At 35.4% G+C, this 14,127-nt stretch overlaps 1 protein-coding gene across 18 annotated transcripts in view; it reads left to right on the top strand.

The window, feature by feature from the left end:
* The window catches only part of LOC135216228 (rho guanine nucleotide exchange factor 12-like), an 823,284-nt gene that overhangs the window by 727,372 nt on the left and 81,785 nt on the right, over nt 1-14,127 (top strand). For all 18 annotated transcript variants that reach the window (XM_064251362.1, XM_064251370.1, XM_064251373.1 and 15 more), the window contains 2 exons: nt 265-517; nt 4,023-4,110. In XM_064251362.1, coding sequence (XP_064107432.1) covers nt 265-517; nt 4,023-4,110 — 341 coding nt within the window. The remainder of the gene's footprint in view (nt 1-264; nt 518-4,022; nt 4,111-14,127) is intronic.

Raw genomic sequence — 14,127 nt, 5'->3', positions numbered from 1 at the left:
CATAATAGCTTTGCTAAACTGCTGTGTAATAAATGTATTATACTACCGTACTCTTATATAGTACATATTTTGTCAGTGTCTGGTTCCTCGGGTTAGCCTTATGATTTGAGCTAATGAGGGTGTACATAGGAATTAGAATACTTATTCCATATTTACTTTGATTGGTGACTACGGCGATTTATTTTCCTGTATTTTAGGTATTATTATATGCATCTGACTCTAGAGATGTCTATTCCTAATATGTTATCCCTTTTTGTTTTGCAGAATTTGGACCTGACCAAACACAGACTAATATACGAAGGGCCTTTAACGTGGAGAATTGCCAAAGGCCAGAAGAATATTGATCTTCATGTACTACTATTGGATGAATTTATTGTCCTTCTACAGAAAGCAGATGATAAATATATTCTTAAGAACCACTCCATAAACAAGTCTTTAGGCAAGGATGACAATAAACTCACCCATTCACCTATTATAAAATATGGGCCATCATTTCTCTTCAGAGCTGTAGCAACAGGTAATTACCTATTCTTCTTGATTTATAGTTTTCTGCCAAGTAGTACAAGGTTTTTTTAAAAGCTTTAGATTTTTAACGTTGGTTTAGAAAACTTGAATATGTAAGCTCTGCATGAAAGTGGAAGCATATACTGTATTGGTGGACAGGAAACTACTTTGTATACAATACTTTTATTTCTACATTGTTTCTTAGCATTGGTTATCGAGGTATTTATAGTGTTTAGGCTCTTGATATTAGACATTCTGAGTTATTTATTTATTTATTTATTTTTTTTTTACAATGCAACAACATGTGAAACCCTGCATGATCTTTATCTTCTGTGTCAGGATCAACCAATGTAGGGTACTCTATATTTCTGTACTTTGTAAGTAAATGACTGAGGTGTGTACTGCAGCAAGTAGTGTTGAATGTTATGAATATAAACCTAATCTCCAGCTGGCCAAGATATGCTGACAAATTGTAGACAATTTAGAGTATTAGTATTTGAGAGCAAACTAATTAACTAAATAAATTATTTTTATTAATTGACAAGAGAACTGAAGGCATCAGTTAAAATATTTATATAAATCCATCACTTTTAAGCACAGTAGGAGATGAAGCATAGATTAGCAAGGTGTCCATAGGTGTACACATACTATGTGTACCAGTATGAAAAAATGAAGTTGGCTTACTGTAGTGTAATTTCAGAAAGTAAGGCAAGTATAGGAGTCTCAAAATTTTCACTGTAAAGGAAGCTGTAGTATTGTAAATATATTGTAGAACATTTTAGAAGACTGCATTTATTTAGCTTTTATTTATATGATATATACATCCATAGTAAATAAAAACTGCTTCTTGAATAAGTGCATTAAATTGATATTACACCAAGTGACAATTAGGTGAAGGTATGGGATTGATTATTGCTCATTTGATCGTAACTGTAGAATGTTGTTTACTCTTAAACAACTGATAATTGTATATGAATTTTATCATTTAGCATCCCTATTTTACTCTCTGATTCAAGAAAAATAATTTGAGAGTATTGTTGAACATGTAACTCGTATTTCAGTAAGTCTTTGACCATTCCAAAAGCTCTTCCGTACCTAGAGGTGATAGAATTCGATGAACTGTTTCATATTTTTATAAATGTGCACAGTACTGTACTTATATTACATCTAATTATGTATCCCAGTAGACATGTTTTCTTGTGTTATTTAGAAATCATTGAACTATGATACCTAATTTAAGTACAGAATTTTTAAATCATCAAAAAGAAGCTTTGAGATAGTTGTAAATTAATATGAAATTGCTTCGTAGATAAGGAAGAGGTAGAACCATGTAGCTTGAATATTTTAATTGAAACAAAATTCTGTGAATAGTATTTCATTGTGTTTTATTTTATGATGCACATTGCAGACACTTCTTAAAGTTTTTTGCAGCATCCCTTCAGCCTCTCCTGCTTTCATTTCTTGTGGGTTTTTTTTCTTTTTGGCCTCTACATGCCTAGGAGCCCAACTTTTGAAATTTTACCTTGCTCTTATTTCTCACCTTTCATGTAGGTATTCTTTGGTTGAATCCTCTGAGAGTTTAGAATTGTAACTCACTGGTCACATTTAAGCACTATTTATGTGCACATAAGTTGCAGTGCTTAGGTATATGTAACGTTAACCATACGTATTGACTTTAACCTTGTAAAAGCGCTGTGTATAGGCTGTGAAGTTATTAAGATACAGAACTTGCAAGGAACATTATTATTCTTGTTTAATGACAAATCTGAAGTGAAGTCTAGCATTAATGGGGTGATAAGTTATGCGGTAATGATCGCACCCTATTTATCGATTTTTCTATTGAATGGATATCCACATTATTCACGGAAAATTCACCCATTCGCAGAATTTTTCATAATTATTCACTAATTACTGTATTTTCATATAATTTTTTTGACTAAATTCATCTTTTTGATAAAACTGTTAAAATACTCGGTATAAGCGTTTTTAGAAAGGTTTTTTTAGTGGTTGAACTTTCAAAATAGGCAGTTTTAAGCATTTTTAGAGGAATGTCAAGTACTATTCATGGATTTTAGCAATTTGTTGGGGGACTGAGGTGCACTTCCTACGTGAATCTTGGTGGTCAGCTGTAATATACAAGGGAAGAGCGCCTCAGTGGCGTGGTTGGTATGGTGTTTGCGTCCCACCTCGATGGTTGCTGGTTCGATTCTCGGCCATTCCATTGAGGAGTGAGAGATGTGTATTTCTGGTGATAGAAGTTCACTCTCGACGTGGTTCGGAAGTCACGTAAAGCCGTTGGTCCCGTTGCTGAATAACCACTGGTTCAATGCAACGTAAAAACACCATACAAACAAATATACAAGGGGGGACCCATTATCTTTGTGTATTTTAGGATTTAATTATTGTGGACAGGTATAGTAAAAATGGTTAAAGATTTGTTTGGCACATTTTTGATTTGATATGTTCGTGGTAGTAAGTGCATTTAGTGGATTTGCAATTAGTCATGGGATTTAGGAAAGATTTTTTATGAAGTATTATATTATTATTATTAATCCAGTAGATGAAACCTATTTATATGGATCAAGCCCACGTGGGCCATTGACTTGAAATTCAAACTTGCAAAGAATATGGTGTTCATTAGGAAAAAGTAAGAGGATCATGTTGCTGTCATTGATTTTTTTTTTTTCATAAGAATAAGCCCTTCAGGCCATCCCTTAAGTGTTAACAGTCTGAAGCTTAGTGGTCAGGTTAAACTGTGTTATTTAATGGCACAACAACAAAAATTGAAAGGAGGAATGTACATCTTTTTCAGTTCCAGACAGCAGTTAATGAAATAATGAGATGATATTGATCCCTCTCAGGATTGTGCAGGATTCCAAACTGTATAAATATAGTTGACCTTTCTCCTATTGATGGAATTGATCCATCACAAAATACCCAGAGAGCAGCTTGAGTTACTTGTACTCTCTTGTATCCCTGGAGAGGAGTATCTCAAATCACAGAATATTAGTTTTTGTGCTTTTTACTATGTCTTGTTTTGGTGAAAATTTTTAATGCAAGCTTTTTCATTGGAACAAACTGCATAGAAATTCCAAGTAAAAATTGATGCACAGTGAGAATTTTAGACTAATTGAGGACCTTGAAATGTGAGCAAGAAAGAGAGAAGTGTGGATTTCTCTACCCAAAAAATTTGTTGTGCTTATTTTTGATGTCAATAGATTATCAGTGATGAAGGCGACAGCATATGGGTTGTGTTTTGGCAACATCCTAGCGATTTGCAAGAAATGTGCAGGTTAATCATTATAAGAATTGCTTTTGTTGACTATGGTTGCTGAAATATTATTTTTTGAATTTGTGAAAGGGACAAAACTTATTTTTTATGAAAATGTTTATGATGACAGTTTTCTTAGTGTACTGCAGTTCCTCTTGATACTGGTATAGTTTGTAATGTGTCCCAATGCAATACTGATATCAAAACTGCTTATTTCACTGACAATTTTTTCTTTTTCCACTTTCAGACCGGTGCGCATTCTTCATAGTCACAACACAAGCAGTTGGAGCACAGATTTATGAATTGGTGACAATATCAGCAAATGAGCGAAAAGTGTAAGTACAAATGAAGTGACTTTTAACATTGTAAGCAACTGTTTTTATGTATCGTAGTTGTTTATACAAATGCATTGTGTTCTTCATGACAGTAGTTGTTCTTTTCCTATATTTTCAAGTACAGTAGTCTCAACTTAAATATTCCAAAGAATCTTGACATTATGAAGACAGTTGCTTATTATGTGCAATCTAGTAAGTTTCTGGTTTTCCCGTTTATCTCTGATACCTTGAGAGTGGTGAACTGTACCATTTGGGATACTGTTCTTTATTTCTTGAAAATTTATCTGCTGGAAAAGCTCCAGATACGTTTCATGCTCTGTCGTGGATTGAGTGTTTTTTTAGGCAGATTTTAATTGTGCAATTGCTTATGAGTTTTTTTTATTCTTGGACAAATTTGGTTCTGAAATTCCTCATCTTCTTTTCCTGGTTTGTACTAGATTTTTACTTTTGACTGCGCAATGTCTTGAGTTAGTCACAGAAAAAAGGGTATGAATCTCTGTTAGCCAGTCTCTTCTTAAACTTCTTAACTGAATGTAAAGGACTTTCAATTGAAATATTGTAAAGATATTTGAGACCAGAAAATGCTGAGAATTGATTATCTTCGAATTGAAAACACTAAAGGGAATGAAGTGCATAATTTTTACTTTAAAAGTTGAAAACCTATTTACTTAACACAATTATTGTTGGTTACTGAAGTCAACTAGAGATCGTTATACAACTCAGGCATCAGTACCTAAAGATTCTGTATTTATTTAACATGCTATACACTTGTTGAGGGTTCAGTACATGATACAGTTCATTTGTCAATTATGAATATTCCGGTGAAGGTGAAGGGAAGGATCCTGTATTCTTATTTGTGTTATTGATTTTACTTCTGGTTAAAAGGAAAGGGTTATGATGGTAAAAGTTACTAGCTTTTAATGGGCTTTAAGAAACATGTTTTTATTCCTAATATTTTCCGCTGTCTTTCATAGCATCTTAAGAATTTATTTCCGAGCGAACATTGCAAACATTGGAAAAGTTGATACTGTTACAGTAGTGTAATATTATTTACATTATGGTAGTTTTGTGCAGTATGGTGTTTCATAAATAGAGAGTTACAGCACCAAAACAGTTGGGTACACTAGGGGGTTTAGAAAAAATATCCCTACACTACAGGACAGGCAATGTTTAGGGGTGATTTATAGCTTGGTGATACTTGGTGACAAGTTTTCATTAACATTTCCATTTTCTGAAGCATTGGGTTGGAGAGATTGCAGATAGTACTAGGTACTAAATGCCAGTTACACATCACTATGTAACATGCTAGTAGTTTTTTACTGATACCCTTTGGAGATTAGGGACAGTCTCTCTGAGGTTTTGGGAAAAGGGACTAAGACCCTGCCTATGATAGTTGAAATAAATTGAAACTTCTTTAAGCTTTGCATGGTGTGAAATAAGAAATATTTTGAATTCTACATAAATTTCATTGGACAAGTGTGCTTAATTAAGTGATACAAGTCTTTTGGTACATTAAACCAAAATAAATATAAACCCTAACATAGGTGCATTTCTTTGAATATACATAAGACATTGGAATAGATCTATTGTTATTTTACTAGTGTAATGGCAGTTTTGCAAAGCGATGCAAAGGGGTTCTGTTCATGTTCATCTTTGCGGCAGTAAACAAGCAAAACTTAATTTTTTTTTAAACAGACAAAACTTACAGCAAAAGATGAGACCTTGTAATATATGACATTGATTCTTGGGAATACAGAATCGAAGCTTAGCATATGTTTATTAATCATGGCCTCAGCAGAGGAATCTATATTTCAAATGTATTGCAGAAGATGATAGTCAAGTCCCACAATGCTGACCTGTGCATTTATAGGCTAGAAATATGACTAATATAATGTCCAACCTAATATACATAAAATATTTGAGAAAAGGTTTTGCAATCATATCGAACATGAAATATTTTGAAGTGAATTTATGAGACTGTAGAAAAAATTTAATATATTTAAGAATAGATTTATAATATTGGTAAACAGAAAAAAATATGATTATTGATTTAGGACCTTGTTGAACAGAGCGTATTTGAGTTCTAGTGTACTCATACCGTCTAAAATGACAATAATATAAAAAGGGTCGAGACGCAGTTTCCAACCAGAGACGTTATTTAATGTCCTTGAACCTTAGACCAAGGTGTTGAGAGCCACTGGGCTCGGATCTAAAAACCGCAAGTCTAAATGTTTATTTTATTATCCATAGGCTACAATCGCTGCCAGATGTGAGTAGTTGAGAATAGATTAGTGCTTTTGTCTATCAGTAGAAAATACTCGAGAACAGATCGACAACCTTGTGAAGTGGAAATTATTTGAGGGTGAGTTTCTGACCTTGCATGTCCACAAGTTAGATAAAAGTATATTTAGCTCCACGTCCATAAGGATTTCCATATTGGTCGGGTGATTATTAGAAGTCCTTGCTCATGAATGAGTTCTCTTATGCACTCCTAACTGAATCGGGTAGGAAGTAGGGGGTGGGGAGAGGGCGTTGATGGCATAACTCTTGACCTCCTTCTCTCCATGGTATAGTTATATTTGTCCCCGCTCTTCGTGAGGGGACATATCAAGACGCCCTCTCCTTTGAAAGAAGCAGTAGTCGTAATTTACGCTCCTATGTAAGGATTCGTTTACATCAATTTTTTTTTCTCTTGGTGTCTCGGTTACTTTGTTTTGACCCGTTTGTTTATCTTCTGTTGCTTCTCGAATGAAAAGATGGAAGGTGATGACATCATTTTGTTTGTGTTGCTGGCTTGATCAACTTACTTTAATTTTACCAGATCACGACCAAGAACCTTTCATTCTCATTACATTTTAGTTCATTAAAAAGTAGTAACGGGATGTATTTGTTTGGTTTTGCAGTTAATTGCTCGCCAGACGAAACGTCGTATATTAATTGAATTGATGTTTTCTTAGGTCCTTTAATGTGGATAGACAATCTCAACCCCGGGCTGTGTATTGATTTAATAAGATGATGCTGCTGGGATGTTGCGTGTTGTAAAGCCATTACCTCCCGAGCCAGCGGGATTAGCTTTATCGCCGTTTGCGGTTCACCTCTCTCTCTCTCTCTCTCTCTCTCTCTCTCTCTGCTGGTTTCACATTCACAAATGTTTTTTTTAAGTGATCTCAGCCTCGAAGAGACCCCCCCCCCTCTCTCTCTCTCTCTCTCTCTCTCTCTCTCTTTGTGAGCTATATTCTCAAGTAGGAGGCTACTTGTTTTGGTGGTGTGTTGATAAGTTTCCTTTTGGTCATAGAAGCATTTTATGACATGGAATTCAGTTAGGACTGTGATATTTAGGAGTGTCCATCTTAATGAACATAAAAAGGCTTGCGTGTAAAGACTATAATTTAGTGTCAAGATATGAAAATATATTAGGTGGCGTTTTCAAGTACGTGTGAATTGACTTCCCTGCTTTTTGTGCTGTCCTTCCCTCTGCTGACACACGTAGCTCTGGTTGCTAGGGGTCGATGTAACTGTGGCAGCAGGTTTATATACGTGTTAAAATGTGCTGAATGGAAGATGCATCAAACGTGGTAGGGGGAATGATTTAAAGACCTTATTTATACGTTCTCTCTCTCTCTCTCTCTCTCTCTCTCTCTCTCTCTCTCTCGCTGAAAGAACTCGTTGCATTCCTTTCGACCACTCCTAGTACGCCTTGTGGTTGCTTGCATGGTACAGCGGTGTGGTTTGGTTTCAAAGTCAATGAATGCTTTAAAAGACATCCCCCTCGCCCCCCCCCCCCCACCATCAATTCCCTCCCCCCTCATAACCTCCTCCTCCCTTTCTACCTCCTCCTCCCTCCTCCTCACCTCCTCCTCACCATTCCTCCTCACATCGTTGAATCATGATTAGGCTGCCTGTGTTCACTGCTATTGGAGGTGATTAAAGGTGAGTCACATGAGAAAAATGAGGAATTATCTTTGCCCTGAAGAGACAGACAGACAGACAGACGTGCTTGCTTGCTCCATCGCCGTAGCCACGAGGCATGTAGAACTAGGAATTGTTGCTTGGTTACTTATGCGTAATTATTGTTCATTGACCAGACGGCTGATGATGCATTGAGGTAGACGGAAGTAGTCTCTCTCTCTCTCTCTCTCTCTCTCTCTCTCTCTCTCTCTCTCTCTCTCTCTCTCTCTCTCTCTTTCTCGGATGGATGGATGGACGTGGCGATATTCTCTCGGTAGTATGGTTTTTCGACATTGCAAAAGCATATCTTTCTTAGCTATCATTTAAAATTTGTAGAATCATACCAAATTTTTTTTCGTATATTATTATTATTATTATTATTATTATTATTATTATTATTATTATTATTATTATTATTATTATTATTCAGAAGATGAACCCTATTCATATGGAACAATCCCACAGGGACCATTGACTTGAGTTTTCAAAGAATATGGTGCTCACTAGGAAGAAAGGGAAAGTAAAGGAAAATACAGAAAGAAGAGATGTCGGTTATTAAAAGGAAAATAACAACTAATGAATGAATAATAATAATACTATAACAGGAAAACATGCCTTTATACCGGTATTAAGTAAATGACAGCTGTCTTTAGTGGTGTCTGGATTACCAAGATTCATTTTGTATGTAATCTTGCAGGTGTCCCCAGCAGGTGTTTGTGTGTGTGGTGTTTACGCTCTTGAGCCTATTCATTGGCTCTAATTCTCTCTCTCTCTCTCGGGGCGGGGCGGGGGCGGGGGGAGAGGGGGGTGACAGGAGTCTGTCTCGAAGTCATGTGAATACTTTTTTTTTTTGGTGGGAGAGGGGGAGCTCTTGTGTTTTGTGCGTTGCGAGACTCTATCTCTTGACATTCGTTTGTTTATTAGTAGGTCTTGAAGGTGGATTTTCTCTCTCTCTCTCTCTCTCTCTCTCTCTCTCTCTCTCTCGACTGTCTTGACGTGTACTTGTTTATTAGTGTATCTTTAAGGGCTGGCTCTCTCTCTCTCTCTCTCTCTCTCAAAATCATCCTCGCACCCTGACAGAAAGTAAACGTGATTTCATTCCCGTCATTTTACGAAGAGAATGTTAAAAGAAGACGACGAGGAAGAAAAAAAAAAGAGAGAGAAGATTGAATCGTCCATCGCTAACGACTTCCTGTTGTCTAGGTAATATTCAGTCCACAGAAGGATTTCCCCGCAGGCGGTCTCGAGTTTGTGCACGCTCTGCGCCCTTCCCTCGGGACAATCAGATTTGCAGCTTTATATGTTTAGTTGAGCGAATCATTTCCTTTTGTCTGCACTGTTCATTCGCAACGTTACTTTGTCTTTTTTTTGTATGCTACTGGTAATAAATAACTGATTTCCTATCTGTCTGTTTAGTTATGTTCTTTTCCAGCGTTACTTTGTCTTCCTTGTTCGTGTGTTTTTGGAAACATAACTTATGTACTGTCTTTGTTTAGCTATGTTCTTTAGGTAACAGTAAAATAAATCCCTTCTTTATTGCGTGACAATTAAATGTAAACAGTAAAATAAATCCCTTCTTCATTGCGTAAGAATTAAATGGTGTAAAATAAATCCCTTCTTCATTGCGTAAGAATTAAATGGTGTAAAATAAATCCCTTCTTCATTGCGTAAGAATTAAATGGTGTAAAATAAATCCCTTCTTCATTGCGTAAGAATTAAATGGTAACAGTAAAATAAATCCCTTCTTTATTGCGTAAGAATTAGTAAATGGTATAAGTAAACAGAGGCTTACTTTCAACTGCGTAATAGAACCAGCTATGTTTTTATTTTTATCATCAGGACAACAGCTTTATCATTACACATGGCTTTACGGGTACATTTTCGACAGTGGCAGTCCTTTTGGCGAGATAATTTACGTAACAAGGCCTCATTGAATTAAATCATTCCGTGGAGAGAGAGAGAGAGAGAGAGAGAGAGGAAGTTATCCGTACAAGGCATATTTTTGCCGTCCGCTGGCTGAGCAATAACTTTCCGTTATCATTTTAAGCAATAACGTTCTGTTATCTTTGCTGAGTGTTACTTCTTTCTCTGTCGACAACATTAAACACCACGTTTTTTTTTTCGTTTTTTTTCAAATTTTGTAATTTCCTATTTTTGTTGCAATAACGTTCGTATTCGCACGTGTATAAACGTACCTTCATAGCATACGTTCATTTTCATACAATTTTTATACTACAATTCCCTTCAGTCTCTTGATTTATATTAAAGTTTAACGCTGTTTTTATTTAGTCATGATTTTTGTCTGTGTTTTTCGTGCCCTAGAATGAAATTATCCTTGAAGTCAAGGTTCTTTAAGTTCTTGGTTCTTTTGTTTGTTCATTTTTTGTAACTGTTTTTGCCTAGATTATTCCGTCCAGCAGTGAGCTTAGAACGAAATACAGTTTCCTCTCGTTTTGTGGTTATTATATTGGATTGGACCTATTTAGAGGAATTTACGTCGTATGAAGAAGTGAAGTATTTTTCGTACTTATAAGTGGTCGTTTACGAACTGAGCTTAAAGCAGAATAGAATGTGTTTTATGGCGTCTGAATGAGAAAGTGAAAGAGATCCAGAAGAGGTGACGAATCAGGCTAATTATTCAAGTTTGCGGAAGTCTTTTTGCCTTGTCAAGCTTTTGAGGTTTTTGTAATCGGTGTAAAGACTGTCAGTGTCATATGTAACCTACTTCTGGCTTCGAGAACCATATTTTACTTAATTTACTTACATTTTTACTATTTATTTATTAATTGATCTTATTTTCCCATTTCTAATAACCGATCTCTTTCTGTATTTCTTGTTGCCTTCTGTTACTTCCTTCAAATTAACACCATATTCTTTTGGAAGCTTGAATTTCAAGTCGATGGCCCCCCCGTTGGCTTGGCCCTAATAATAATAATAATAATAATAATAATAATAATAATAAAAACTCATAGTAACATGTCTTGAACTATAGAAACAAATCCACAGTTGGGTATGGGTAGCAATATATAGTTAGAAAAATATTTATTTTTGAATATATTTTTACCCATACACAATTGTGGATTTTTTCCAATAATAGTAATAATAAAAGTAATAATCATTCTTAGTAAATATAATTCGTCCACACTCTTGGATGTGGCAGTACCATGGGACACCAGGGTAGATGAGAAAGAAAGAGAAAAAATTGATAGGTATCAAGACTTGAAAATAGAAATAAGAAGGATATGGGATATGCCAGTGGAAATTGTACCCATATTTATAGGAACATTAGGGACGATACCAAGATCCCTGAAAACGAACCTGGAAAAGCTAGATGCCACAGTAGCTCCAGGACTCATGCAGAAGTGTGTGCTACTGGAAACAGCGCACATAGTGAGCAAAGTGATGGACTCTTAAGGGGGCAGGATGCAACCCTCCACCCCCACCCCACACTATAAATACCACCCATCCGAATAGGATGACTGAGATAATAATAATGATAATAATAATAATAATAGTGTTGGGAAAAAATCATGACGAGTTCATTGAAAACTAAATCCCATCAAAGACCTTGGCAATTGCGATTCCAGTTTTTTTTTTTTTAAATTCCGATTGCAATCAATTGCTAAAGAAATGTTGTTGTTAGTTCACGAATGCTATGCACCGTGTTCTATCGTTTGGTCATCGTTGATACTTTGACATTTTGATAAACTAGAGACCTGAAGCAAAAAGGGTCACAGGGAAAAATTTTATTTTCCGAAAAGTTATTATAACTGACGTTCTAATTCTCCCACGGGATTCGAAGCAATTCATGTTTACTTTTTTATGTTTTGTGCCGGTTTTTTTCCCCTTAGGATTTTTTTTTTGTGGTGTGAAGTCATTGCTTGCGCATTTTCTTTGCTGAGTTTACTGCGTACTTTTGTCTATACCTTTTATTGTGCGAGTTATTCTATTTTTATTTTTTAAAGTGGCGAACACTAAAATGGCTTTTATATGCAACAACTTTATCGTTTTGTTTTGCTGGTATAATAATAAGGTAATAATAATAATAATAATAGAATAATAATAATAATAATAATAATATATTATTATTATTATTATTATTATTATTATTATTGTTATTATTATAAAATGGCTTTATTGCAACAATTTTATCGTTTTCTTTTGCTGGTATAATAATAATAATAATAATAATAATAATAATAATAATAATTATAGTAAAAATTATTATTATTATCATCATTATCATTATTATTAATACCCACTCTCCTTCCTATGTTTGACGAAAATCACGACAACGAAATAGAAATTCCCCTTGTGTGTCTTGTGTCTTATTCATATTTCATTATTTCCTCGCTGGTATTTTGTTCACGTGGCACAAATAAAAAAAAACTATAAATTAGAGCAGTAATAATAACTGTAGTAATAGCTGTAATTATAATAATGACGACGAGGATTATCGTGTAGTCGCCTCCTCGTCCACTGGCACAGCATTAGGGTAACGGAAGATCATGTTATGATGCCTGGCTTTGGAGAGAGAGAGAGAGAGAGAGAGAGAGACTTACATACCTTACAGACCTTACATCTTGTTCGGGTTGCCCCAGGTCCCTCAGTGTGAGGCACCTCTAATGTCTACCAGAGAGTTGCTAGTACATCTTCCGGTATATTTTGCATCTTCCAATCTTGGATGGTCTGGGATGCAGTTTAGATATTTGTCGAGCTTATTCTTAAACACATCTACGCTCACTCCTGATATATTCCTCAGATGAGCTGGCAACGCATTGAATAGACGCTGCATTATCGATGCTGGTGCGTAGTGGATTAATGTCCTGTGTGCTTTCCTTATTTTTCCTGGTATAGTTTTGGGCACTATTAATCTACCTCTGCTTGCTCTTTCTGATATTTTTAGTTCCATGATATTTTCTGCTATTCCTTCTATCTGTTTCCATGCCTGAATTATCATGTAGCGTTCTCTTCTCCTTTCTAGACTATATAATTTTAAGAATTGTAGTCTTTCCCAGTAGTCAAGGTCTTTAACTTCTTCTATTCTAGCTGTAAACGACCTTTGTACACTCTCTATTTGTGCAATATCCTTTTGATAGTGTGGGTACCATATCATATTGCAATATTCAAGTGGACTACAAACATATGTTTTATAAAGCATAATCATGTGTTCAGCTTTTCTTGTTTTGAAGTGCCGTAACAACATTCCCATGTTTGCTTTACATTTTGCCAACAGAGTTGCTATTTGATCATTGCATAACATGTTCCTATTCATCATCACACCAAGGTCTTTAACTGCTTCCTTATTTGTGATTGTCTCATTATTAGGTCCCTTATATGCATATAGCTTTCTTTCTCTGTCTCCATAATTTATTGATTCAAATTTATCAAGAGTTAAATACCATCCTATTTACCTCTGCCCAATCATATACTTTGTTAAGGTCTCTTTGTAGAGCGTTCCTATCTTCATCACAAGTAATTTCTCTACTTATTCTTGTGTCATCTGCGAAACTACTCACTACCGAATCCTTAACATTATTGTCTATGTCTTCAATCATAATAACAAACAGTATTGCAGCTAACACCGTACCTTGCGGCACACCGGATATTACCTTGGCTTCATCCGATTTCTCGTCGTTTGCAATAACTATCTGTTTTCTGTTGTGTAAAAATTCTTTTAACCATCTTCCTACTTTATCCACGATATTGTGTTTTCTAATTTTCTTCGCTAATATATTATGGTCTACTTTATCAAAAGCTTTTGCAAAGTCTAAATAAACCACATCTGTTTCATTTCCGCTTTCATATTTTTGAATATGTTCTCACGGTGGACTAACAGTTGGGTTTGTGTACTTTTTCCGGGTACGAAACCATGTTGTCCTTTATTAAACAAATTATTTTTTATTAAATGTTTCATAATATTTTTCTTCATTACCCTTTCATACACTTTCATAATATGTGATGTTAGAGAGAGAGAGAGGCAGTAGGGACAGATGAGGGGAAAGGAAAGAAGAGGGGGGAGGGGGGTTATAGGGTTGGGATGGGGATGATCCCGGGGATGGGGTATGT

Source organism: Macrobrachium nipponense, chromosome 6 (assembly GCF_015104395.2).
Source record: "Macrobrachium nipponense isolate FS-2020 chromosome 6, ASM1510439v2, whole genome shotgun sequence".
Classification (NCBI taxonomy): Eukaryota; Metazoa; Arthropoda; class Malacostraca; order Decapoda; family Palaemonidae; genus Macrobrachium; species Macrobrachium nipponense.
Note: the sequence above shows the minus strand (reverse complement) of the source record. Positions and strands in the feature narration are given on the sequence as shown.